This window comes from Python bivittatus, unplaced genomic scaffold (assembly GCF_059951505.1).
Source record: "Python bivittatus isolate LINGU-HERP-01145 unplaced genomic scaffold, Pbiv_v1 ctg000070_np1212, whole genome shotgun sequence".
NCBI classification, from domain to species: Eukaryota; Metazoa; Chordata; class Lepidosauria; order Squamata; family Pythonidae; genus Python; species Python bivittatus.
Window position 1 is genome coordinate 41255179 of NW_028277034.1, and position 27139 is coordinate 41282317.

At 38.1% G+C, this 27139-nt stretch overlaps 1 protein-coding gene across 2 annotated transcripts in view; it reads left to right on the top strand.

The window, feature by feature from the left end:
• Positions 1–26952, top strand: part of TSPAN5 (tetraspanin 5) — a 78136-nt gene extending 51184 nt beyond the window's left edge. The window contains exons 2-8 of one of the 2 annotated variants that reach the window (XM_007426321.3): positions 6849–6899; positions 10836–10982; positions 12208–12378; positions 13682–13807; positions 17487–17534; positions 17624–17740; positions 18609–26952. In XM_007426321.3, coding sequence (XP_007426383.1) covers positions 6849–6899; positions 10836–10982; positions 12208–12378; positions 13682–13807; positions 17487–17534; positions 17624–17740; positions 18609–18674 — 726 coding nt within the window. In that variant the 3' untranslated portion in view covers positions 18675–26952. The other variant, XM_088133036.1, reaches the window with a different exon arrangement.
• Positions 26953–27139: the final 187 nt, after the last annotated feature.

Here is a 27139-nt window from a genome sequence, read left to right on the forward strand (position 1 = left end):
AAAGGCAGTTTTAGAATATTGTCTTCTGTATTCATATATTAAACTATGAGAGCCAGTGCTCTGGGAGTACCAGACTTCAGGTATTTAAATATAAATATGAGGCTTTCCACTTGGGTCTTGATGTTTGGGTTCCTCTCTTCTTGTATTCATTATATACCATATGATAGTGAAGAGGATCCAGGAGATACACATGAAATTGCCTGACTCTGATTTTGGCAGTGATGCTGGAAATAAAGTCATGCAAACAATTGGTAGTGTTGATTTTTGAAGCAAAAGGAGTTGCTACCTTCTAGGTTTTTATGTTTTTGCAGCATGCCTTCCCTGCATTCATATCCAACTTTCCATCTGGGTGCATCAGTTCAAAGTGAAACATAGTTTACTTGGTGATTTTCGCAGTTCTGACTGTGGTCGTGTGAAGACTGATGTTGGAATGTCAAAAAGAAATTATGTAAAGGTGTGTATGGGGGGAGGGGAGATTATCCATCAGCACAATAACTTTCCAAAACCTGAACAGAACTGGGCCAAATTTGATGTGTGGGGACAAGGCCTGACCAGTCAGGATCTGCAGAAGTTGGAGAACTTGAATATTATATGAATTATATGCGGGATTAGCAATAGTGTCGGTTTTCCATGAATTATTTACTCTGAGTAAGTTTTATATTCTATCCCTTTGTAGATGTCTTGTTACTTGCTTTGCATTCTTTGAGGAATTTATGTCCTTTGTGAGAAATACCAGACTCAAAGATGTGTAGTAGTTACTTCTTTATCTTCTCCCTCCTTGTAGTTAGTTCATGGTCACTGTGATAGAATAATAGTTATCACTCTGGCACCTCCTGTATTTCAAAGTTGCTATGTTATATTTCAGAGGAGATTATTGTAGTGTCTCTTCAGGCTTTATAGAATATCTTTGTCTCTTTTTTTTATCATAGTTATATCAGTTGTAATATTTTTTCTGGAATTGCAGTGAGGGGGCTTATTAGCTCTATGCATGTTTGAATTGCCTTTGATCAATATACTGTATAAGATCTCTGTAACCTGGAGGTGCTTGATCTTGGACCATTTGGGTGTAGGAAACCAATGATTCAATGTAACTTGCTAGCTTTATTAAAATGATTGTTTAGATCTTCTCCTGTTGTTGGCATTTATTGAGTTTTTCTACCACACAGGGAAAAAAGGATTGAGAAAATTTTTCCTAACACATCCCTATGAAAGAAGGTGAGGAGTGCCTCAGAATGATGTCAACTCTGCCATTCTAAGCCAGATGGATCATATGATCCAGAGCATGGCCTATGCAGCCTGTTCCATGCTTCCCAATGCACAACATGCACACAAACATATGGCCATTGTTGGATAGGAAAGAATTCCAGAAGCCATGTTCCCTATCTTAATGTTTTCCACAACAGAGCTGGAACAAATTATCTTATTTAGTGATACAGTGTTTTTGAAAAGAGCTATCGAGCAAGGGGGGGAATAGCTGCTATTAAAATGGATTTGAATATTTTTTCCAATAATATTTATTTATTTTAATGTCTATAGAATGATATCAGGGAGTAGATTTAACATCCAGAAACTAATGTCTCCTAGACAAATTCTTTGGTGATATAAATTCAGGCAAGTGCTAATTAAATATTTACAGTGTCTTAATTCACTAATAGTTAGAATGAGGCTTCTCACTGGCAGCTGTTCAAGGACAAAGAAATGGACAGCAAGTGAGCTGTAAATGTTTACAAGCTAGCTTGTAAATGTCCATATGAATTCAAGAGATACCAGCCATAGCTTGTTTTCCCATGGTAGAGTGCTGTGATTAATCTCCTAAAATATAATTGTCCATGTCCAATACTTAGCAGAATGATTCTTGAAGTATGAGTACATTCATGTGTTCTGGATCTCTGTATTTCCACTGACTGATATCAAATATTATTTTAATTTAGGGAATGCAAATTACTTAACACACACTAGTCACTGTTTTGGTTCCTTGCAGTGCAAGGATTTGTGTGCTGCTGAATAGTGTGAGAAGTACTTCCATGTGGTGAGGATCCAGTGCTATACTCACAAAGAAGAATCAGATGAGCTGATTCATTCTCTCTCTCTCCCTCCCTCCCTCCCTCCCTCCCTCCCTCTCTCTCTCTCTCTCTCCCTCCCTCCCTCTCTCTCTCTGTAAATATACACGCAGGTTCATTTAACAGACACAGCTAGAGTTTTGGGGGAGCTTGCACTGCCAGAACTCACCTCTGCTTTGCCTGAACAAGTGTCTGCTCATACAGAGTAGAAGTGTGGTCTGGCAAGTGTCTGATGTGGTATTGTACCAGGGTGCCTGTGGTATGGAAGCCCAGAGTGGATTGCTGTCTGCACAGAGAGGAGAGATCCCAGAATACAATATTGCAGGGGTCCAGTACTGGACACTGGTGACATATGCATCTGGAACGGGTCTGCTATCTGTGCCAGATCTTCACAGGAGAGGCTTGGTATGTGGTTTTGGGGGGATCCAGCCCAGGGCACCTTTAGAAATTAAAATTAATTATTGACAAGGGGCAATATGTTTATTTTGTGCCAGTCCTAGCCCCAGTGAAATTATGTTTTTCATAGGTTGAGCAGGTCACATGGGTTTGTGGCCTCCCTGATGTTGTTGAGCTACAATTCATAATATCCTTGTCAGTTGGTGGGGTCATAATGCTGCAGAATTTAAGAAGTTCTATGCAAAGCCTTTGTGTTTGATCAATAAACATAATTATGTTTATTGAGTAAACCACAGCTGGCTGGGTTTGTACAATACACTAAGCCAAATCAAACAAGGCCACTTTGTAGCATTGCATGACGTGTGAACCAGGTCAGTGAGTGTAATATAAAATCTTTAATCTTTCTGGTGCCTAGTGAAGAGATGTTTTCATATATTTTTTAAAAAGTCATCTGAGCTAGTTTTACTCTGGTACTCTCAAGTTCTTATTGCCTCTCTTATTTCAGTACATGGAGGTGCTATTGATTGTAAACTGAGCTTACAGTACATTGCAAAAGGAAAGGATATATTCTTTAGAACAGAGTAGATCCTGAACAAATGGATGCAGCCTCTACACTACAGAGCTAATCTTAATTCCAAAGTACGTTACTATAGAAAAAGATTAGAAGATAAATATCATCACTGACTTCAGTCTTGTATCTGCTCACACTGAATGTAATAGTTGACACATATATATTACTTAATGTATGATTTATATTGCAATTCTGGATTACTTTTATTTTTATGACTATATATTGAAATGCAGAGAATATACATTGGGACAGACCCATCTTTTATACTTCAAAAAGAAATAAAAATACTGAAACAAAGACATGTCGTCTTGGTTCATGTGTCATGGCAAACCACGACTGAAAATGTTATCAGAGTGTATTGATGAAATATGGTTTGTGACCAGCTGGTAGACTAGCTTTGGGAAACACAACTTTAGTTTAGAATGATGTCTGAATTGAAACATTTTTAGAAGCTAGCATTGTTAAGCTTTTGCAGCAAAAACAACCTGGACTTGGGCATCCTCAAACTAACTAATGTATTATTCTATTATACTTATTCCAGAAGCATCTTACTGGACTTATAACATTTCTCTCTTAGAATTGTTTTCCCTTCCTTTCCTGGTTAATGAACTATGATGACTTCTGAATTACTGCAAACTGTAGTTTTGCTCTCAGTCTGACACTAGGAATTGAAGGGTCTAATACTGGTTTTTACTTTAAGTTAAAAGCAGACCTACAGTTTGCAGTGACTGTGGTTATCCAGGAACATAATTATTTGGCTTACATTTTAATAGGAACTGACAATGAAGAGATATTAGTTCACTTTTTGAACGAATGCATGAAGAGGAACACACGTATCCTTCTGTTTTTGCGCTCCTCTGAATTTTGCAGAGGAATTCCCAGATCAAAAGTGCTGTTGGGCAGAGAAAAGCTCATATAAACTGCTTGCAAGCATGCTGTATTAGGAAAAAAGTGTACAAAAATGGGTTAATCTTGACTTTTAAAAAATTGATAAGGAAACATCCTTTAGGGAGTAGACCCTAAAATATAATTAGAGATATATTTTTCCTTTGATTCCAAATTCCATATAGGCACTCTTAACTGCTTGCCCTGCCTGATGCTCTTGAAAATACTTTGATTCCATTATGGAGGTTCAGTTCTGCACCTTTTTTGTAGATTTCTCTTCCTCAACTGGGTGCCCTCCAGGTACGTGGTCTTCACCTCTATGGTCATGGTTATTGCTAGAATTTTATGAGTTCAGTTCACACATTCGGAAGGTTGGTCACATTGGTCTTAGATGTTGCTAAGCCATGCTGCCCAGCATCTCTGGTTTGGCAATGTCTGGAGAGGCATGTTGTGTAGTATAAGACTGCTTCTTCACTACTATTTTGCTTTTTGGAGAGAGCAGCTGTAGATGTGTACAGTACTGTATTTTGTTTCTGGAGTCATTCTAGGTATGGTAAGGGTAATGGAATATAGATAAGAATAGGATATAATATGAAAGATTTGCCATCTTTCTGCTTATTGCACTACAGACAATGAATTTATATGAATTTATTGTGAATTTGTGTGCTGTCTTGACCGCTTTCTGTTCAGGCCACGGGGAGAGCAGAATTGAAGTGGGTGTCTGCTGCTCAGAGTGGTTGTGTGAAGAATTTCTGCTTCTCACTAGCAAATTTGCATATGTATAAATTTATTTTCAGGCATCTTTGGCTATTGCTGGAAACAGCACACTCAGTGTAGGTGTCTTTTAATACTTTTTACTAAGGGATATTATGTAATACTGGAGGTTCCAGATCTTGACGGCAAAACTTTGGAGAATGGGAGAGAGACACAGAGAGAGAGAGATTTGTATATATTTACAGATATCTAGTGGTTTTCCAGATTTTTGCAGCCCTGATTTGGTAGCCTGAATAGGAACTAAAGTGAAATGTGTATTTCACTAAAGGTACAGTTTAAGTGAAATAGAGGAACCTTTTCCAAGGCTTCTAGAAAAGATTCATAACCTTATTTTTGGCAACATGTCAGGATCTGCCCTGGGGCACCTTGTATGACAAAACTTATATGGACAAGAATATTTTACTACTGCTACTACTGTAGCTGCAATTATTATGACAGTTTTCATCAAAAGAAATGGTTTCCATAATTATGCATAAATTGGCTCTCACACAAATGTAATTCTTTGATTGCAGTCATAGTGTTAGGAACATCGAAGCCAGTATAAGTTTCTCCAAATGCAGAAAGGGGACCTCAGCTCTGGAGGATAGCCTTAATATTTCTTCTAAATGTTCTTTTTGAGTCAAATACAACACTTTCCAGTGTCAGCTTCTGAAGATGTGCAAACTTCATCACTGTTTTTATCATCTGATACAACATGGATGTTTTCTGTGATCTTAATTTGCTGGCTCCATAACTTATCAAAAGCTTTTTAGGCATTGAAAATGAGAAAAGCAAATTACAGGGTAGGTTGGGGATCTGCCAGTAATTCCACCTCAAAATAATATGTTCATTGAACTCTTCCCCCAGGTATTTGTCTCTAAAGCTTTAACCTGGAGGCCACTTTGTCATCTGGAACACTCAGTAATGAAGAGTTTGGTTTCTGCTGGAGAATAAAACTGTCTGCAGGAACCCCCCCCCCCGACATATGTTGGTGTCCAGTGCCCCAAATGTGGTTTCTAGGAGTGAGGCTGCTCAGCTGATGCACTGGTTGGGGAGGGGACCGGCCTGTATCTTCTTTGTGTGCTGTCTTGACCACTTTCACAAGCATCCAAATAGGGTGAAATGAACTCAGTTTGTATTAAGGTATTTCCTGTATACTCAAAACAGAGTATTGCTTTTTAAAAACTGTCCCCATCCTCCAGTTGTCAGCACTGAGAAATTAAAACTTACTAGCTAAGAGTAAAAATCCGTCTGTTTTTAAAACACTTTTAGTCTTTTAGGGAACTCATTAGAGTGTATTTAGACAACACCTTCTCTTTTCTAAAAATTAGTATTCTGAGGCATATAATGATAATCACTGAAAAACCATGGATAGATCTGGCCTCTACATCAGTGTTTCTCAGTCTCAGCAACTTTAAGATGTATGGACTTCAACTCCCATAGCTGACTGGGGAATTCTGGGAGTTGAAGTCTATATATCTTAAAGTTGCTGAGATTGAGAAACACTGCTCTAAATGTATCTAGACCTGTTTTTTAAGCAATAGTTATATAATACATTGTGGCAAACCTATATTTGTTTAATTAATATAGTTAAACTATATATTATAATTAATATTATAGTTTAAGCAGTATGTGAAACTAGTCAATATTATCTAAGAATTAAAGTAATAGAGACTGGTTTTTGAGTTATAATACGTAAAGCTGGGCTGCAAGTTCTACATGCATTAAAAAGGACAGATTCTCAGAAAGTAATACAGTAGGATAGCAAGTTTATGCTGTGACTAACTTCTCAATTTTTTCTAGCTTCATTATGTTGGTAAGTCTTATTGCTTTCTTTAAGGTATTTTTAGACTAAAGCTAGATTGAGAATACTTTTTCCAGGCCTTCAGAGCTGAGCAAGTCTTTTAACCCAATCCCACAGTGGACACTTTTATTCTGTCAAGTTGCCTCTGGACAGCTTTTTGATTTTTCCGTGTGGTTCTGGTTTGGGATAATCTCTCCAAGTGTAAACTCACAGTTGGTTCAGTCAAGCTTTACATATGGCAGTCTTGGTTCAGGTTTGGTTTTTGAATTCTTACAAGATTATAATGTCAGGAGGGCATCTGGTTGAGAAAACTCTTGAAATGCTTACTATTCTTACCTCTTGTTTTTTCTCTCTCTCTATTTCTCATTTTCTCTTGCAGTTCCTGGGCATAGCATTTCTTGGAATTGGACTTTGGGCATGGAATGAAAAAGTAAGTTAACAACAGCAATCTGTACAGCCAAGTAAATATAAATCTGTCTCCCAATATTAAAAAAAAATGTTTCCTTCTTTAGAAGGTATCTTGTTAAGGATATTCTACATGGAGTACTTGTGAAACTTATACTAATAGTTTGGGGATGGTTTAAACCAGCTTTTTCCAATTTGGTGCTCTTCAGTAGTTTGGAACTGCAACTTGCATTATTTTCATTAAGTGTGACTGAGAATGATAGGAGTTGGGCTTGGGGCAAAATTTGTTTAGTGCACTGTGGTTTGGGAAACTAATTACAAATAATGGTTTAGGATCCTGGTTTCATGGTCATTGGTAAACCCTGGTATGCCAGCTAAAGTATGAATTGGCACTGTGACAAGCTTTGAGTTTCTGTTTGCTTGGATCATCCCCAATAAATGCTCAATACGTTGTAAAAGAGGCAATTCAGTATCCATCAGAGCATCTGTATTAGGTATTCATCTATATGGAAGAAGCATAGGAAGACTTAATATGTCCAGATTTTATAAGGTTTAACTTGTATTTGAATTCAGAAGTAAATTCCTCAATTAAGAAATGAAGGAATGTTCCTTCATTCCATTCTCTTAGACTTGCTGGTAGATCCTGAAATGTTTGAATTAATGCAAGTGATTCATCTTGACAGAGCAACAACAGTTCTCCTGAGTGCTGCATTCTGACAAGGATATCTTTTGCGGTACAGATGTGACAGAGTTTGTAGATTGGTATATCCTTGGAGGGGGGAAAGGGCCACCTGAAATTTTGGCAGAAGCAAATGGAGTGCCACCTTTAATAGACTCTCAGGCTTACTCAAATTGCATCCTCACTTTATTTCTTCATTAGATTTCTTTATTACTGTAGATCTTTTTAGACTCCTGATGGCCTACAGCAGCAAAAAACATACAGAATAATAAAACTGAGTGATTTTGGGACTTTGATCTCAGCCCACAGGATAATTGTTGGGGAATAAAATGGGAGGGGGAAGCACTATGGATAGTGCCCTGAACTCCTGTAGGAAGGATGGGATATACATCTAACAAAAAATAAATAAATCTGACACATAAACTATTTATAACAGTTTATTGTAAGGAATAATAGTGCATTGTAAGGAAATCAGTAATAAAAATAAATAACAATATAAATATACTGTACAAAATGAAAGATGCCAAGGATTCAGTTCTAGAAAGCGACAGTTGGGGGAGAGGCAGATTAAATTCTAACTGGAGGCTGTTCCATAAAATAGGTGCAGTAACAGAAAAATGTGGTTTTCTGGCTTCAGCCCTCTTCATGTCAGAAAAATGGGGAACCACCAGCAGCTTTCCCCAAGAAGATTGCCATGGACAGGTTGACTCAGGCTGGAGCAGGCAGTCCTGTTGATATCTCAAACATGCTTTTAAAATCAAAACTGGCACTTTGAATTACTCCCAGAAATATATTGTGCAATATACTTTTAAAGTGTTAATATGGATGAAAGAACTGATTAAAATAGACAGTGTCTTGGAGTGATTCTGCCCTATTTGAGAAAACAGGGAGTGCCTTGAAAATAATGATTGTTGTGACTTGTTCCTCCGCTATCAAAAAAATGACATGCATTTGTCTTCACAAATATTTTGGCAATTTGCAGATTTAGATGATTAAAACCTGGCTGGCTTTTTTCTGTAATTCAGATGACAGATAAATCAAGGAAAAAAAATGAAGATTGAAACAGACATACTAGAGAGTGGGAACATCCTAGTTCTGCCCTCTGTAAGAAAGTAGGGATTGCGGGGAACTGTTATTTCTAGAATTACACTTATCACTGAAATCCCCCTCCTGCAATTTGGAAGAGTTCAATACAGGAATTATTTTACTGTGTATTTAATTGTTTATATACTGTATGTTGGAGCTTGCAGTATGTATGAAAGAGTGACTGGTTTAATTTAGAGGTAGACAACGTGTGACCCTCCTGTTGTTACTGAACTACGGCTCCCAGCTGCCCAATAGTTAAGAATGTTGGATGCTGGGAGTTGCAGCTGAGAACATTGTGTTGTCTATTCCTGATTTAATTGACAACTACCGTCCTTCTAGATCAGTGTTTCTTAATCTGGGCATTTTCCAGATGTGTGGATTCCAAGTCCCAGAATTCTCAGTGGTGCCTATACTTTGCAGTGGCTAAGTCCACACATCTGGAAGTTGCCTAGGTTTAAAAAGACTGCTGTAGATGGCCTTCCTCTGTAATTCTCAGCCAACATAGACTTTGGTCCTGTTGTCTGGGGATTATAGGAGATCAACCCACAACAAAACTGGAAGGAACCAAGTTGGGGAAGATTGAGCTAGTACATTAAGCCACTTGAATGGATTTGGTTGAGGTCAGGTCTGTCATTTCTAGTTGTATATTTAAGCAAGTCACTTCATTCCTTTGGGAGGGAAATACTGGTTTAAGAATTTGTTGTGTGGTGACTGCAGTATGATCAAAGTATATAAAATCATTAATGGCACAGTAGCATGGAGAGAAAGATAAATTTTTGTCCCTTTTGCTTGTTAGAAATTAAATTAAATGCAGATATTAGGACTGATGGAAGGAAAAACTTTTTCACATAGTGCAAGTTAAACTGTGAAATTTGCTGCCAGCAGTTGTAGTAATGGCAGCCAAATTGAATGGTTTTTGAAAAGGGATTGGGCTGGAACTCTCTCTCCCTCCCTCCCTCTCTCTCTCTAGTGTTAGTACAGCTAAAAAAAGAAAAACAAAACATGGATATAAATAAAAATACACACAAAAATAGAAAAAAATAAAATCCAGCAATAATTATTTAACTACATGAAAATTATTACAACCCAGATTTTACACAATAAGTTGAACCTTGACCACACTGATTCAGACAGTCCAGTTTGATATGGAGCTAGTCTAAAGACTGAGAATCGACATATTTCATCAAGCCAGCCAACTTTTGTCATCTGGTACACAAGTGTGTTTCCAAGAACATATAATTGTGTAACTATTCAGGTGCAGTAGATCAAAAAATTTTCATAAATAGATAAAGTCCAAATATTTGGAATATAGTTTAATATTCCCGAATTTATCACTGTGTGTTGTTCAGTGTGTGATGGGAATGAGTAGATGAGGAAACTGCCAACCCAAGTTGGAGCCTCTAATATCAACTTTTATTTCCTAGAATGCCAGGGTAATCTATAGAGGCAAGTATAAGGTAATACTTGTATGTTTTCTTGCCTTAGGTTGGGTACAGGGTGAAGATAGACAATGTCTCCTGTCTTTCAATATTTCAGAAGGGCAGATTCACTGGGATTTAGTAAGGTATACAGATATGCTGGGGTCCAGTATTAATTGATGGGGCTGTGAGTAATAGTGCTGTTTATGAGATATTGCATATCCTGGTTCTGGTGTGTGCAGTATAATAATGAGAGGGGGAAAATATTTCTCCTTCCATGGCATGGAAGGCTGTGTTTAAAGCATAAGTTTATTTTTCAATATTTCAGAAGAGCAGATTCACTGGGATTTAGTAAGGTATACAGATATACTTGAATATAATTAACAGATAAAAGGGCAGATTGGGAGCATTTAAAAATCAGCCTTGCTGCTCTTTCTTAGACATCTCCATTATTGGTTTTCTAACCTTTTGACAAACCATTTTGGGCAGACGTGTGCTAAATGACATGTGACTTTTTCACAAAGGATACGGCTGTGTGCCTGATTGCATTGGTGGGCTGAAATATGTCAACGCACAAAGAATTTACATGAAATAATCACTTTTGTTCAGAATGTTATTAATCTCTCCTGGACATAAATGCCAAATGCTAGTGTGACTCTTTCATTCTTTCATTGAAAGGGAAGGGGGAATTACAGTATAAGCCGGATACATCTGTGATATATTTATGTTCCTTTTTTCCCTCCCTCACCTCTTCCTCCTCTTATATCCACTACCAAAGGGAGTGCTGTCCAACATCTCTTCCATTACTGACCTGGGTGGCTTTGATCCAGTCTGGCTTTTCCTTGTGGTTGGAGGAGTGATGTTCATATTGGGCTTTGCAGGATGCATTGGAGCTCTGCGGGAGAATACCTTTCTTCTCAAGTTTGTAAGTAGCTGTAATAAATTCCTCCTTAGAGAGCAATCCGTAAACAGAGTGCTATTTTCCATCTGTATTAGTCCCTTTAGATGTGGATCTTGTCTTCCAGAAGCTGTTGGTTTCCCAATCCCCATAAGCCTACCCAATCTCACCTAAGGTCAGGGCTAAGGGTAGTTCAGAATTTGAAAGGATCTAGAGTTTACTTCTTTTCCCTTCCTTTCAAACACTGTTTTTCTTTTCCTGTGCAGATATGTGCCATTTTAGGTCTTTTAAAAATTTACTTCAAGTTTTTATGAAGCCCATTCATATTTTTTTAAAAGCACCTTAAATGGGTGCTCTATGAACACCATTCAGGTGTTCAACTTGAATGGGATCTTTAAACACATGTAAAATAATGGGATGATCTTGCCTCACTAGCTTAAAGCTGAATGGAACTTCTGATAAATCCTTCTTTAAATGGAACTTCTGGTAAATCCTTCTTTAAATCTTACTATTCAGCCTTTATTGTAAGTCATCTAACATTATAAGAAGTGGCCTGCAGATAGCCATAAATAAATAAATGTGGCAAGTTGAGGGACTGAGATGATGGAGCCAATATCTGTAGTTCCAGCTCATTTATGCATGCTCTGTTGATGCTCTTGTATTAACAGTTTTGTGTTGGAATGCTTCAGCATCAATTCTGAGCTGTAAACGTTCATTTTGATCATTGGTGGCCTCCTTTTTTATCCCTTAGGCTGTCTCTGATTCATACTCTTACTGTTCTCCCTGCTGCATACCCTTTCCCAGTTATTGTGTGATCACTGGGAGGAAGGCAGTAGCAAGACTTTGGCAATTGCAGGGAGTATAAACTTGATAGATAAAATAGAAAAAAAACCCTACTTAATGGCAGCAGGAGGACCTCGGTCTGGCTCATATCAGCCAGTTGGTCAGATGATCAGCTGAGTGACAGGCCTAGATTGGTTAGTTTTCTGCCATTAATTGGCAGCAGGAAATTAGCAGTCTGTTTTCCTGGTGCTCATCTTGTCATTGAACAAGCATGTATAGTTCCCTGCAGTACTGAAGGCTGCAGTTTCTGCCAGCCTCATTTGAGAATAGTGAGGTGTAAAATGAGTAAAAATAGCTGTGATATTGTTAATCTCTATCCATTTGATTTTTTGGTATTGCATTAGTTCTTAAGGTTTGACTGAAGCCAATCATCAAATACTTCATAAATTATTTTACTTCTTCTTTGCAGTTCTCAGTCTTCCTTGGAATAATCTTCTTCCTGGAACTCACAGCTGGTGTTCTGGCATTTGTTTTCAAAGACTGGATCAAAGACCAGCTGTATTTCTTTATCAACAACAATATCCGAGCATACAGAGATGATATTGATTTGCAAAATCTCATAGACTTTACCCAAGAATATGTAAGAGCTCCTTCTTTCTTTAAGATATGACTGCGGAACCTGCATGGCCCACCAGATGTTGCAGAATTACAATTTCTAGCATCTCTCACCTTTGTTCATGTAGATAGGAATGACCAGGAATTGTAATTCAGTATCTGTAGGTGAACTACAGACCTGCCATACCTGCTTTAAGGAAAAATACCCCAGTTTGAAGTTGACTTTTGCTATTCATCTACAGCCAGTGGCAACATTAGTCTTGGCTGATTTCAGAAAGCTAAGGAAAGTCAGACCAGTATAGTCATTGTATGAGGGATCATCAACAAATACAGAGCGATAGGTTAGATTACAGACTATGGTTAGAAGAAGGCAATGACCATATTGTTGCCAAGAAAAGTATATGAAACTGTCCATGAAACCACCCCAAGTCAAATGCAGCTTGAGGAAGAACTTTCCCCCCACTGTACTGCTGTGTTTCATTTCTTACCTGTTTATTTCTGAAAGGTTTCCTGAAAACATTTTCAGTGTGATTGAAGGCATGTTTCCTATTGAATTACACCATCAGTAATGTAACAGCAGTATTTATCAAGAAATATTTTGCAAATATCTGGATTTCATAGCAAATGGATTCACATCCTTATTCTCGTAACTGGAGGAAATGGACAACATTTTGAATGTGTTGTGGTCGTAGCTTTTGTATTCAGCTAGAGTTAGAATGAATAAGCCTGTTGCTGAAGCTTTCTGGAAAATAAATGGAATCATGCAACATAGTGTAATAAGCAATCTGTTTTAGACAAATGATTGAAATAGCAGTTTTGCTGCTGTGGCTGAGTCAAGCTTTTTCTCTGTGCTGAACAGAGTTTCATTCATTTCATTTCTAGTATGTGCAGCAAAGGTGGTTTGAGGATCCTATCTGAGGTCTTATTTCAGGCCTAGTGCATATGAAATCAGCGCCACATGCAAATTGCATTAAACAACTGGCTCACATTTTGAAACTTCTCTCTATATTGCACATTTTGCCACAAAGAGTGGTAGATATTCTGTACTTTCCAAAAGACTTTTTGCATTGATTAAGGGGGGAAATGTTTGGAGCACTGCAGCATATGCAGTGTCTTGGGGCTTTTTGCAATTCCTAGCTGGGAAGGAATCCTTGAATGTCAAAATGTTCATGTGCTACAATAAAGACTTGAAACCTTTTGCACATATTTCTAGCACAGAAATAAATTCATAGAGTTATTTGGAATGGTAGCTTACCAGAAGAATAACCATGTCTGGCCCATGTTGCAAAAACTATAACTGCTTGTATTTTTTTTCCTCCTTACCCTAGTGGCAGTGCTGTGGGGCCTTTGGAGCTGATGACTGGAACCTCAACATTTACTTCAACTGCACGGACTCCAACGCTAGTCGAGAACGATGTGGAGTACCTTTCTCTTGCTGCACTAAAGATCCTGCTGTAAGTCAGAGCAGAAGCCTGGCAAGGCTACTGTTCCACCCTGGAACGACCTTCAGTCAAATGGATTGTTCTTGCACTAAGCTAGTGCCACAATAAATATATTAGCTTCTAAGATAACACAAAATTCTTTTCAGTGCTGTGGCAGACTAACATGGCCCAGCCCTCTGCGTTGGAGAAGAAAATATGTGACTTTTATCATAAATTCTGTTTAAAAAGTTCATTTTGAATGCCTAGTTTTCATATTTAAGCCCATGAAGATGTATCTACTGAGCAAGAATCATGTTTCTGTCTATATTTCTGAACTTCAGAGTATCTGAAAGTGTCTATTAAGGACAGCTAGGGTTGTTGGGGGAGGTAGGGAGGAAGGAAGTGACCTCAAGGCAGCCGTAAAATAATTTTTTTGGAAAAACAAAGGCCTCCCCTCCAGAGCTAATAAAAAAAATAATCCAAATAAGCACAGACATTCCATGATGCTTTACAGACATGGAACAATCAAATGAAGGTCCAAATAAAGGTGGTTCTCCACACATATACTGCCCCTGTTACCACCAGAAAATAATGGCCAATTGGAACTTTATGAGAAAAGGATGCAAAATAGAATTGACAGATTAATAATAATAATAAAAAATAATAAAAATAATAATAATTCCTGAGATGATACTTAACACCATCAAACAACAACATTTGCCTGACCCAGGTCCTTGGGAAGGACTCAATAAGTGGATAAAAATGCCAAATCTAGTTGAAACATCTGGCTGACTGTGCAACCAACCATAATAATAATAATAATAATAATAATAATAATAATAATTAGACAAGCACCTGCCACACAACACCCCAGACTTAACAATTGTTGATAAGAAAGACAAAAAAGTCTGTATAGTGGACTTTGCAATATCTGGAGACAGCAGAATAGAAGAGAAAGAACTGGAGAAAATCACAAAATATAAAGACCTGCAAATACAAATAGAATGATTGTGGCAAAAGAAAGCAAATATAGTACCAATAGTTACAGGCACCTTAGGTGCAATCCCAAAACATCTGGAGCACCACTTGAAGACCATCGGCATTGACAAAATCACCATCAGACAATTGCAAAAGGCAGCATTACTTGGAACAGCTTACATCCTGCAACGATACCTTTAACACCATCAAACAACAACATCTGCCTATCCCAGGTCCTTGGGAAGGACTTGATAGGTGGATAAAAATGCCAAATCCAGTCTAAAAATCTGGCTGACTGCAACCAACTGTAATAATAATATTTATATGTCACCTGACTCCCAGCAACTGGAAGGGGACAAGATATCTAAGCAGACTCCATCCTTGCATCATTAACAATTATACACTTAGTTCTGAAGAATAAGCACTTTGATACAGTCAATTCATACCAACCTTATAAAAATGGAGGGCCAAGCAAGACATATATTATAACCAAAATAATCCTAGAACATACTGGTGAGCAAGTGAAGTACCCTTCCTCCATTTATATTCATGTATTTATATTTATATTTTCAGTTCTTTAGCCATTATGGACTTATCTGTTCATCAACTCATGTTAAAATACAGTGCAGTTGTGCTGCTGTTTCAAAAATACAAATTGCATCGTTAATGATTTCATTATTATTTAGTGGCTGGATGTATTGTATATGAAATAATATCCAATTCAAAATAATTCCGGGGGAAGTATCTGGAACTTGAGTACAATTTCCAGGATTGGATTTAGTCCTTTCATATACAATTAATCAATTCTTTTCAAAATACAAAGGTAGTCCTCATTGAACAACCACTTATTCAGCAACTGAAGTTATGACAGTGCTGAATGAGGGGGATTTGCAAAGGCTCCTCGTAGTTGCGGCCATCGTAGTTGTGGCCATCATATGTGAACATGATTCAGGCGCTTGGCAACCAGCTCGCGATCATGATGTCACAGCATCTCATGGTCACATGATCGCCCTTTGTGACCTTCACTGCTGACTTCTGACAAGTGAGGTCAATGGGGAAGCTGGCAGGAGGTTGCAAAGGGCGGTCATGTGACTGTGGGATGCTGCGACCATGTGGGATTTGCCTAACGATGGCAACTGGTACTGCTGCAACTACCATCATAAGTCAGCCTGGTCACATGACATCATGCTTTACGACTATGTCACTTAGTGACAGAGTTTCCAGTCCCAATTGCCATCGTTAAACAAAGACTACCTGTATTAACTTCCCTGAAAAGCCAGCCTTTGCAATGGCGACTAATAAATCCTTGGCTGAAATATATTTGCATTATGTAATTGTTACACAAGTACAATTATATGTCAAGTTTTCAAATAAATTAACTTCTGAATATAAAAGTTTGTATTAACTCCAGCGATACAAAGAACGTTTACTGGAGGAGGAGGAGGAGGAGGAGGAGGAGGAGGAGGAGAGATAGATAGATAGATAGATAGATAGATAGATAGATAGATAGATAGATAGGTTTTCCAATCTCAGGTCCTGTACCAGCAGCCTTCAGGTTTGAGGGTTCTGCACAATATCTTAGCTGTTCCTAGCACTGCACTCTTCTGGACAGAGAGCTCTGATGTTGTTCCTGGGATCTGTTGGAGTCACTCTCCCAACTTGGGAGTCACAGCCTGAGTGCTCCTACCACCACTGGGACCACTTTGGCCTTTGGCTGGTACCTACTATACCAGTAGGGGTCCTTGGGCAAAGACCCCCTGTTGCTTCACCTGCCTATCTCGAATATGAGAGTGACACAAACAGAGAGAGTCATGCTGGCTCGGACATCGCCTGGATTAAAAGGTCCGAGCCAGATCTTGGGGAACCAGGACAATCTGACACTAGGTGAGCTACTGGAACAAACCATACATGGACGAGACAAGAATATATATGTCTGTTATGTGGCCCACTGGTAGTTCCATCCCATCAGTCTTAACTACCTTCCCTCGCTTTACTACCATCCGGCCATACTTCTCCAGTCCAAATGACATCCCAGTGTCCTCACTGTAGATTTGCGTCAGGTGGATCAGTGAGTCGATGTCTTATTAACTCATAGCATACAGCTTGATGTCATCCATGTAGAGGAGATGGCTGGTGGTAGTTCCACTCTTGAACTTGAATCTGTATCCAGTCCTTGTGATTATCTGGTTGAGGAGGTTCAAGCCTATGTAGAACAGAGGCGGGGACATCACCTTGCTATATGTCGTACTTGATGGACACTTGTGTGAGCTGTCTTGAGTTGACTTCCAGTGTTGTCTTCCGCAGTCCCATTGAGTTCTTGAGGAAGCTCCTTAGTGTCCTGTTGACTTTTGTATAGTATCAGGGATTCGCAAATCCATGGCATTGAGTCATAGGCTTTCCTGTAGTCAATCCAGGCTGTGCCCAGGTGATAGATGTAGTGGCCAAGTGACATCAACATCAGGAAGGAGTATGAGACATTGGAGAAGTACCAGGGCCTGAAGGAGGAACTAGTGAGGATGTGGAAAGTAAAGGCCAAAGTGGTCCCAGTGGTGGTAGGAGCACTCGGGGCTGTGACTCCCAAGCTAGGAGAGTGGCTCCAACAGATCCCAGAAACTACATCAGATGTTGGTCATCAGATAGCATTCCAGTAGGAAGAAGTTTTAGTATTAGACACACTTTTTGCTGAGTAAAAAGAGACATTTATTGGAACATTTCTCTGTGTCTTTATTTTTAGGAAGATGTCATTAATACTCAGTGTGGTTATGATGCCCGACAAAAACCAGTGAGTTTTCAAAAATTCTTTTTGGAGAGGGGATGGGAAAGAAAAGAAGTGCTAGAAAAATGTTGAATGATTGTTGTTGTTCCTTGCAGGAAGTTGATCAACAGATTGTTATTTACACAAAAGGTTGTGTCCCACAGTTTGAGAAATGGCTGCAGGACAACTTGACCATAGTGGCTGGCATATTCATTGGAATTGCATTACTGCAGGTGACCTGTTCTTTTGAGAAACTGCAGAGAACAAGCTATACTCAAGAGAGACCTCATAGAGTAAAATGAAAGTTGAATCTCTATGTATAGAGCAATTGATTTATTAATTTTTTAAAAAAGAAAATTGAGTACTTTGGGGTTTCATTGCTTTCAACCTGTAGTTAACTTGATTAATCCAGGAAAATTATAAATGTTTTGCTGCAAATTATGATGGAACGGATGCTGCTTGCTTTTCATGTCCCCAAACCTAGTGGGGCTGTCTCTCTAGTAGAGTTCCAAAGCAAGCTGAAGGACCAGTTTAGATGTCTTTTTAACTTATGTAAGTAGTTGCAATTTGGTTTTCTAGCTTTACTCATAGCAGTTTGAAAACTTTTTGCCCCAGGTTCTTGGAATGTTCTGTAAGCCTGCACTGTTGAAATCCAACTTCCTTTCTTAAAACTTGGGATTTGAAATATCACCTCTATCTGCATTTTCAGAGCTCCTCTTCCCACAGCAACTCTGATGTGCTCCCCTCTCCCATATTGTCTCCTCCGCCACAATTATGTCACGCTGGAATACATAATTAACATACTTCACAGTAAATGTGATTGTGTTTGCACAACACACGCAACTGCAAACTGGCTAGCCATACAGTATTTGAGGCCAGCATGTTGTGTAAACTCACCCAGTAGGGTTAGTTTGTGGCTTAGTGTGTCATGTCCCAGAAAACCTGAGTGAAACATGTTTAGTTTAAAGAGGGAAAACCATTTCAAATTCAGTGTGGTAGTGGTAGCGATTGTGTTACATTTGGTGGGTGCAATCTGGCTAACCCAAATTTCTGCATTTGAAATCTGGTTCCAGCTTAACGCTTGTCTTTCTTTTCTTCCAGATATTTGGGATATGCTTGGCTCAAAACTTGGTGAGTGATATTGAAGCTGTCCGAGCCAGCTGGTAAAACACTTCACATAAGCGATGCAAGACCTTGTGGGTAACCGTAGTTCTTGGAAGGCTCCATGTGGATTCCATGGACTCAGAGCTATATGAAAGTGGGGGACAGAGAAGTTTTGAGTTCTCAGCTGATTTGAACAGCATCACACCTTTGTTTATTCCAGAAGGAGCAGCTCCAGTCACCTGGTTGTGATGAATGCTATTAAAAACTCCACTCTGAAATGTGCTGAGCCGTGAATCTCTGCTGTATCGTTGACTGAGTAAACTGGAGGATGTTTCTTTCTTCCGTTTTGTGTGTGTGGCAAATGGTCTGTGTCAATGGAACCTCAAGTGGGTGCACCCTTTTCTTTTGTGTGTTGCAGCAGCCCCCAAATGAGGCAACTTCCTTCTGCCATTGAAGAAGTGGTATGTCTTGGAACAGGCCAAGAGACCTAGTGTTTCTTTGGGAAGAAATCCCATGAAAGAGGCAACTACTTATCTACTTCTTGTCTGCTTTGTTTCCTGGCAAGAAATCATCGCTCTTCCACGAGAAATTTAGTATCTGTTCTATTATGCCCTCGGTCAGACACTGACAGCTTTAATTATTTTTCGGCCTCTTGCAATCTTTATTTCACTGGACAGGGAATTGTGTAATCAGCAAACTTCAGGGAAGACCTACAATAGAGAGAATTCTCCACCCATATTAGTCACTAGCAATATGTAAATGAAGAGATGATGGCATTCGTGCTGGGGGTTTTGATGATGAGATTGAGAAATGTGATGAACTTAGAAGCAGAAACAAGCACAGTGTATTTACATTTCATGGATAAAATGAATTCTACAGAAACAAATACGTTTGGAACAGTTTTTGATATCTTGTGCTTTACTTCATGTAGTAGGATAAATGCTTATTGGTCCCATTATAACCCTTTCTAAGTATATCTTCTTATGCCCTCTTCATGTAGTTGTTACAAACTTTTAAAATTGCTCCTCCTTTTGATTTGCTGGATAACTGATTTGAGTGGGCTTCCAGTTCAAACAAATGTGAATGAAATGCCAGCCAATTTGCATTCTTCAATTTGAATTTTGTGTTTTATTACGTGGCTTCGTTACCATTCAGTTGCCACTGCATTTCCTTTTCTATCTAGTTAAACTAGAATCCTTAATGAAATACGTCTCTCTCCCTCATTTTTCAAGCAGGAGTAAAATTTGGACAGAAGAGCGATAGTGTGTGTGTTTGTGTATTTCAGTGAGACTATTGTGAGTTAGTCTTAGTAAATGTGTGAGCATCTAGGTTTAGGTGTTTATGTATATTTAAGTACCAATGGAAAAGACAATTTTGATGCCTTCTGTGAAAAGAAAACAATTTAGCTGTCAAGGATTTGAATTTTGGCTTAATCCTGCTCTTTTTTCCAGGGTTGGTAGTGGAGAGAGTATAATCGTTTCAATATTTGGCAGTGACTGAAAAGTGTTGTTAGATGAAGTGGAACATGGAAAAGATAAATGTTCAGGATCTACTAGTGTGCAATAGCTATTTAGGAACACTAACTTCCTCAACCTGGTGTCATCAGATGTGTTGGGATTAGAACTCCAAGAACTTGTATAGTGAGATGGGCGGCATATATAAATTTGAAAAACAAACTCATAGCTGGCATAATGGGAATCCTGGAAATGTACTCCCAACACAACTGATGGGCATCCGGTTGGGGAATGCTGCCCTAATTTGAGAAGGAAGACAAGTAAATGCATGATGATTTGCTTACCTGTATATTTTAGAGGAGGGTTGATGGCCTGGATGTCTCGTTCAAAGTTTCCCATTTTGTACAAAGAGCTAAACATTCCAGTTGCATCTGGTATGACTTCACGTGACCTTTTTGCCTAGGTAACTGAGCTTTGATCAGGCTCCTAGAGTGGGTAACTGAGGATCATTTACAAATGCAGAGCTCTGCAAGTTTGTGTCAGCCTCATTCACTGAACTGATTCTCTTAGCTTTAGTTGGTGAATTGGTTAAGTGAAAGAAACAAAAAGTATAGCCTAAAAAATGAAAACTGAATGAATTCTGTTGAAGCTTCAGGACTTGAATAGCTTAGTTGTAGAACATTCCAGAAACCAAACATTAAAAGATGCTGATGTAACATGTGCTGAATAAACATTCCTTCTTTCTGCTGCTGTTGTGGATTTCTGAAGAATTTCCATGTTTCTGCTTAGGTATAATACTGCTATAGATGTTTAATTCTTTTTTTCCTTTCTCTTTTCCTGTTATTTTTTTCTTCCATTACCAAGTTTATGTACTTTTATAACTGTAGACCACTATGTTATAGTGATAAGGTTTCCTTATTAATGGAACAAAGCTATATGGTTAGGCATATCATTCTATCTTTTGGTACAAGTTGTTGAAATATCTTACTGTACAACATAAAGAGGTTGTCTTCTTGGTCCCAGTGATGAATAAGCTTAATAACCTTTTTATATAGAAAGTGAAAAATGGAAATCATATTGTTTGCATACAAAGCATGTTTATTTCTTGGAATCCTGCAGGAAATCAGGAACTGTTTTTTTTTTAAATAATCCCCTCCTTACTTTGTCTTGCTCTTGTCCCTTGTTGCAAATAGATAATGTAATTTTAATTACTGGGTATGTATTTGCCTTCTATCTGCCTATACATGATTATAATTCACATATTTCTTCAAGAATTCCACATTTGCTTTTAAAATCAGGATTTGTTTGAGAGACCTTCCAGTTCACTTTCTCATAGCAAATGCCCATTCCAAAAGATAATGCAAAACATTTCGAATTTGAAATGTTTTGAGCTAGAAACAGATTGTTATATCTTACCAAAAATGGTCAGAGCTAGAAACAACCCTGTTTTAAGCATGAAACATCCTGCTTAAAGCAAGGTGCTTTTAGCTCAAAACATTTTGAATTAGAAATGTTTTACGCACCTCTAGTACCCACTATTAAATGTTAATCTCAGACTTCATTTGGCAAATAGAATTTAATTACTAACAGGCCCTGTCTACTGAAAGGCTACAGTCTCTGCATCAGGGGAATTTTACAACTGTAATGTGGAACTTTTTGAAGTAATAAAATATGTGCTAGTTATATATGTATAGTGAGTGTGAAATGCTATTTTTTAGCTTTCTTTGCAAATTCATATTGAATGTCACAAGGAAAAAGCAGTGCATATAAGCATGTTTGCAAGAAGGAATTTGCAGACCAAGCCCCACAATAAAACTCAATATATTGGTAAACTTGGGTAACAGTCTGCTTTCTCAGTTCAAATAAGCTGATCTCGGTAAGGACACACTGTAAAATAGTGAATGATGGCGAAATGAGGAAGCTGGGATAAGGGCAACAGTCATTGTCACTAAACAGATGTGCAGTATTTGACTGTCCATCATGTTTTTTGGTGCCCCTTTTCCCTTTTGAAAGGATGAAGGTGTTTTTAAACAGCAAGAGAATTCACTATTGAGTGACAGCAGAGTTTTTAGACACTTGTCAGAGAGGGGAGAAGGAATGTAAGAGTTTCCAGCAGCCAGGATTATGCATCTTCAAGTATTTGGGTGCAGAAAATGCTTGAAGGCAACAACTCTCCAGAGTGAGCTTTGCAGGTTTTGAGCCTTGTAAATTTTGGCATATGTCAGGATGGATATAAATGCTTAATGTTGAATGTTAATGCTTAAATGTTAAGAAGTTAAAGTTCCCAGCTGCTGTTCATGTCTTTTCTTTCCACATTCTTTTACTGCTACTATAATAATTGTGTTAAATAGTAGTTTTTGGCAAGGAAAAGAAGAATCAAAAGAACTGCTTCAAATGATTCCAGTACACATGTCAAGCAAGTTTGTGCTTCATGCCTGCCTAACAAGTTGCACATTAATTATAAATTGTTTTGTTATAAAGAAATTGTGTTGCTTGCTGCTAGACCTCCCTACACGTCACATCATGACAATTTGTATACTAGTGGCTTAGTCTTATGTAGGAAGCCCAGAAACAACTTCTTGGAATGGCTTTTCTAGAGAATTCTGAAAGTCCTTTTCTGAAAAATTGTGAACTCTTGGTCTTTATTATTGGTCTGAGCTTTTGCTGAAGTAACCGCAGTGTCTAGAAATCTTCTTGTGTTGCCTAATCCATCTTGGTTCAAATGTTCTAGCTCCTGTTTTATGCATTGTCTGAATCTCCTTTTGCTTTGTTTCTCATCATTCTTCAAGCCAATTCCTGTTTCTTTCAGTGAGAAAACCTTTATGAGGTCCATTTGTGTGTACATCCTGGAATTGTAAATAATAGCATGCCAGCGGAATAATTCCTGCACAAGTTTACACATATAAATATCTATTTATTTTGAGAAAGATGAAAGATGGGAATCTTCCATCCATTTTAAAAATGAAATTTTTGCATATCTATTGATTGAAACCTGAACTCCTGTAATAGCCTGCCACCTAGTGTTTGCTGGGCACTTCTTCAGTTTGATAAATTAGTAAGAATTTCTCATAGTTTTTATTACTTTAATTCAGTAGCTGCTTTGAATATTTTCATTTTTGCCATGATTATAACTGTAAACTGGTACAAATACAGTGGTTTTTGTTCTTAACCGGTAACCCAGAAAATAGATCTCTATCTGTTATCAAAAAAGGATAGCTGAAGAGCCAACATGTGAATGAGGATGTTTAGGGTGCATCTTCTCTTAAATTGCTTGCTTACTGATACACTTGAGAAAATATGTTAGATGGTCTCAGTAAACCTGCTGTCTCTCTTAACAGAGCATGTATACATGGATCCTATTCCCAGGCTTTGGCTTTTCACTATGGCTGCTTTCCTGAAAACCATAGAGTGGCATTTAAAGGTGCTGCAGTTGTGTTTTTACTCTCTCTGCACTTTTAACACTCTTGTCCAGCACAGAGAAATCCACTTTTCAAACAGGAGAGGCCTAAAATTTTACATCTGTCTTGGGCCACATGAGATTTTGCTGGGGTTGCTGTACTGCGTGCCTTTTATCCTTGAAGGAAAGCCCATTGATGATACAAACAACTTAGTTCTGTAAGACACCCCCCCCCCCAGGTTTTGCTAAAGAGTTTCTTAAGTCTTATGTTGTGGATTTGTCTTGAAGACATGCTATTTCAGCTTCTTCAATAGTTCTGTGTCAACTATTGATGCTTGTAGGCATGTTATAACTCTCCCTCAGTCTTTATTATATAAAGTGTAAGTAGAGTACATTATCAGTGTTTTCATGTTTCTGTCTTGGCTTATTTTGGCACACAAACAACTCTTGTATGTGCATTTTATGACTTAGAAAGTCACAGGGAAAGCAACCTGTTTGATTCATGTAGAGACAGGTAGAAAATATACCATATTTTCAAAATCCAGTGCAATGTATCTCCAGGTAGATCTATGAGCAGGATATCTTTATTCCAAAATCCTGCCCATATCTTTCCTCTGCAGTCCATTTTTTAAAAAAAATACTAATGAATTTCATAATGGACTACTCTACAAAAATTGTTCCCTCAGCTTTTGTGTGGAAGAATAATTCCTGAACTTGATACAGTCTAAAGGAGAATGAGGTGTTATACCTGAAGATGGATTGGGAACAAAACAGCTCATTTCCCCCTTTTTTCCCCAGTGGGATTATGTTAAATTAGGTGAGAATGTATGAACACCTATGGCCAGACTGTAGGCTTGAGGTTCCCTCTCCTGAACACTGTAGGAAAATTTCAGGCCCTCTACAGACATTGAATCCAGGTTGAAGATGCTGTTCCTATGTTCCAACACAGTAAGTTACACAATGAATGGGAACACATGGAGTTTTCAGTATGGGTAAATGCTGGTGCTGCCCTCTGTCTTGTATAACTGCTTTCTCGTTTATGCCTCTTAGTTAATTGCATATGTCTTGGGGAGAGAAGCACTCTTAAGCATTGTATAGGATGTCCCAGATTCCCCTTATCTGAATGGGAATGTTAGGGTTGCTTTTCTGTGCAGTGAAACAGAGCAAAAACTGCAGAAAGGCCCACCCAGGAAACATTCTAAATCTCTAAATCAGTCCTATCCAATGGATTTAGATGAAAATGTAAAACAGCCTTTGCCAGCGAGTCACCCTGGACTTTAAACTCACAGAATTTCTTTCCAACCTTTCCAGAGGCACCATGGTTGAACAGGTAATTCAGCGTGTGAACGACAATATAAGCTAGACCTGCAGTGCCCATCTAGCAGGTTGACCTGAAACAAGTGTTCTGTTTACTCTCAGAAGATTGGGAAAGTGGCTTTCTAACTTAGATTTAGACATGCTGAATTAACTTCCAACCTGTTTTTTCTAAACCATTGCATGTCATAATGAAGGCAATCACTGTAGTTACCATTGTGGTTCCCCCTACCCTTTTTACTGTATATGAATGTATTTTACCTGTGTTGAAAGCCTTGTACATTGCTGAATTGATTGTAAATGCCAATTATACTTACTGATAATGGAAAGTATTGTTACAAGGAAACTGCATGCCTGTACAGTTTGACTGAGATTTTGTCATCTCACTGCCACTTGCTCACATTTGATCTAGAAGTGGATATATTTGACCTAATTTATCATTTCTTTCACACTAGAATAGGGTATATTGCAGCCCATGCAGATTTCAGTGGATGAAATTAAACTTTTACATGAAATTAACACAACTTTTTGTGTTAGTTTTTAAGGTATTGAAAGTGAGATACATCATGCTCCTTTTTTTTTTTTTAATAGAAGCAAATTTTCAGAATGTTTTAATACATTTATGAACATAGTTTTACTAGTTGTGCAGTATTCTGTCTTTTACTTGAAATAAATCATTTTATATGCAATTTGTTAGTATGATTAGTTTTACAAATAAAATGGAGTGACACTTTGGCTCTGTGCTTTGTTCTTGCATATATAAAAGTTTCACTTAAATGTTTCACTGGGTGTGTGGGAAAATAAACAGATGCTGAAATGGAATGTGATAAAATATTGTATTTATGGTGAATTACTCTCTGATGGGTATGCGCCTGTATGTGATATTATCCCATTGCAAAGAAAAAGCTACATAATTTACCTCCGAGAATCTTTGTTTTCATTTGCAGTAAGTACAAAGATGTTCCATTTAGATGTTTTGGATCAGAACTTCCAGAATTCTTGGTTAATGCCTTTGTTGGCTGAGACGTACAAGAACTGAAGTTCAAAACATTTGGAAGGTGTCAGATCACCTACTTGTTTGGGTATCTATTGTATAAATAGGCAAAAGAAAATATAGAATATGCCTGTTGAAAACTTGGAAACCAGATAAATTGAAGGTAAGAATTAAGTTATCCTTGGTGCAGAATTAAGGCAGTTTAGGAAGTATAATTGCTCCTCATTCTTCCATAAATCCCTAACGTTTTAAAAGCACTCCAGAAAAGGACACCTGGTCAGGTTTCAGATTTTGTAATTGTGCCTGTATATTCTTGCTACAGCATCTCTGTCAAACCAAAGTGATTGGGGGGCAGAAAAAGTCAGTGAAGGTATCCTCACCATTTTATAGATGACTGCAAAAAGCGCTGTTGCATATGTGAAAAAGCAATTAAGGATGCTTTGATAAAACCTATTGGCTGTGCATGCCTCTCTGCAGGATCTGGGATCTTCTGCTGAAATCAATATTTTGCCTCTTAATCTCAGGTGAAGATTGGTTCAGCATGTTCACACGAACACAAATACTCTGTTTAACAAATACACATACTACTGACTTAATCCCTGCTTCCTCTTGTAGCTGACTTTTTAACCAAAGTCCCAGGATGATTTTACGTCACTTGGGGCTTACAGAATCCTGAATTTGAAACTAAGGCTTGTCATATTAAATTCTGAGTTCTTTAAAGTCTAGATGACACTTGCTGTGGTTACAGATAAATACTTTGTTTAAAGACTCATGTACTATGGAACATGTGGACACAATGGTGTACACATGCTCATTAGCTACATTGTTTTAGGGTAAATTGCAACCGCATGTCATGCTAGGTATAAAGTAATGTAAAGGATCAAATGGATGTACGTAATCTTCAATCTTGCGTCTCTACATAACCTTTTTTTCCAGAAAATAGGCAATTCTACATTATTGTGGGCTCCTTCCTTTTCTAGTTTATGACTGTTTTGCGTGAGAGAAAATGAAACACAGCTGACTGAAACAAGGGCATGCTTATATGGTAGAGGCATCTCAGGCTGAAACTGTCTTAAGAGAACATTGAGGGAAATACTTTGATTAGAAAATACTATCTTCTCTCCAAATGAAAGCAAGGATGGAGAATGGCAGGTCCAGGATTTTTGTGACACATGGAGCTCCATTTAAAGCTGCTTTAACCCCAACCTGAGGTTAATGTCTAACCTGAGGCTGCAGCACTCAAAGCAAGTGCCTGATGCTTGGATTAGTCTAAAGTGATTTAAAATGATGGGCAACTGAGAGACTTCAGCCTCCTCATCTCAAAAGCTTGCAAACAATCCCCGGTTTCTGCATTTGTGTAGTGTCAGAA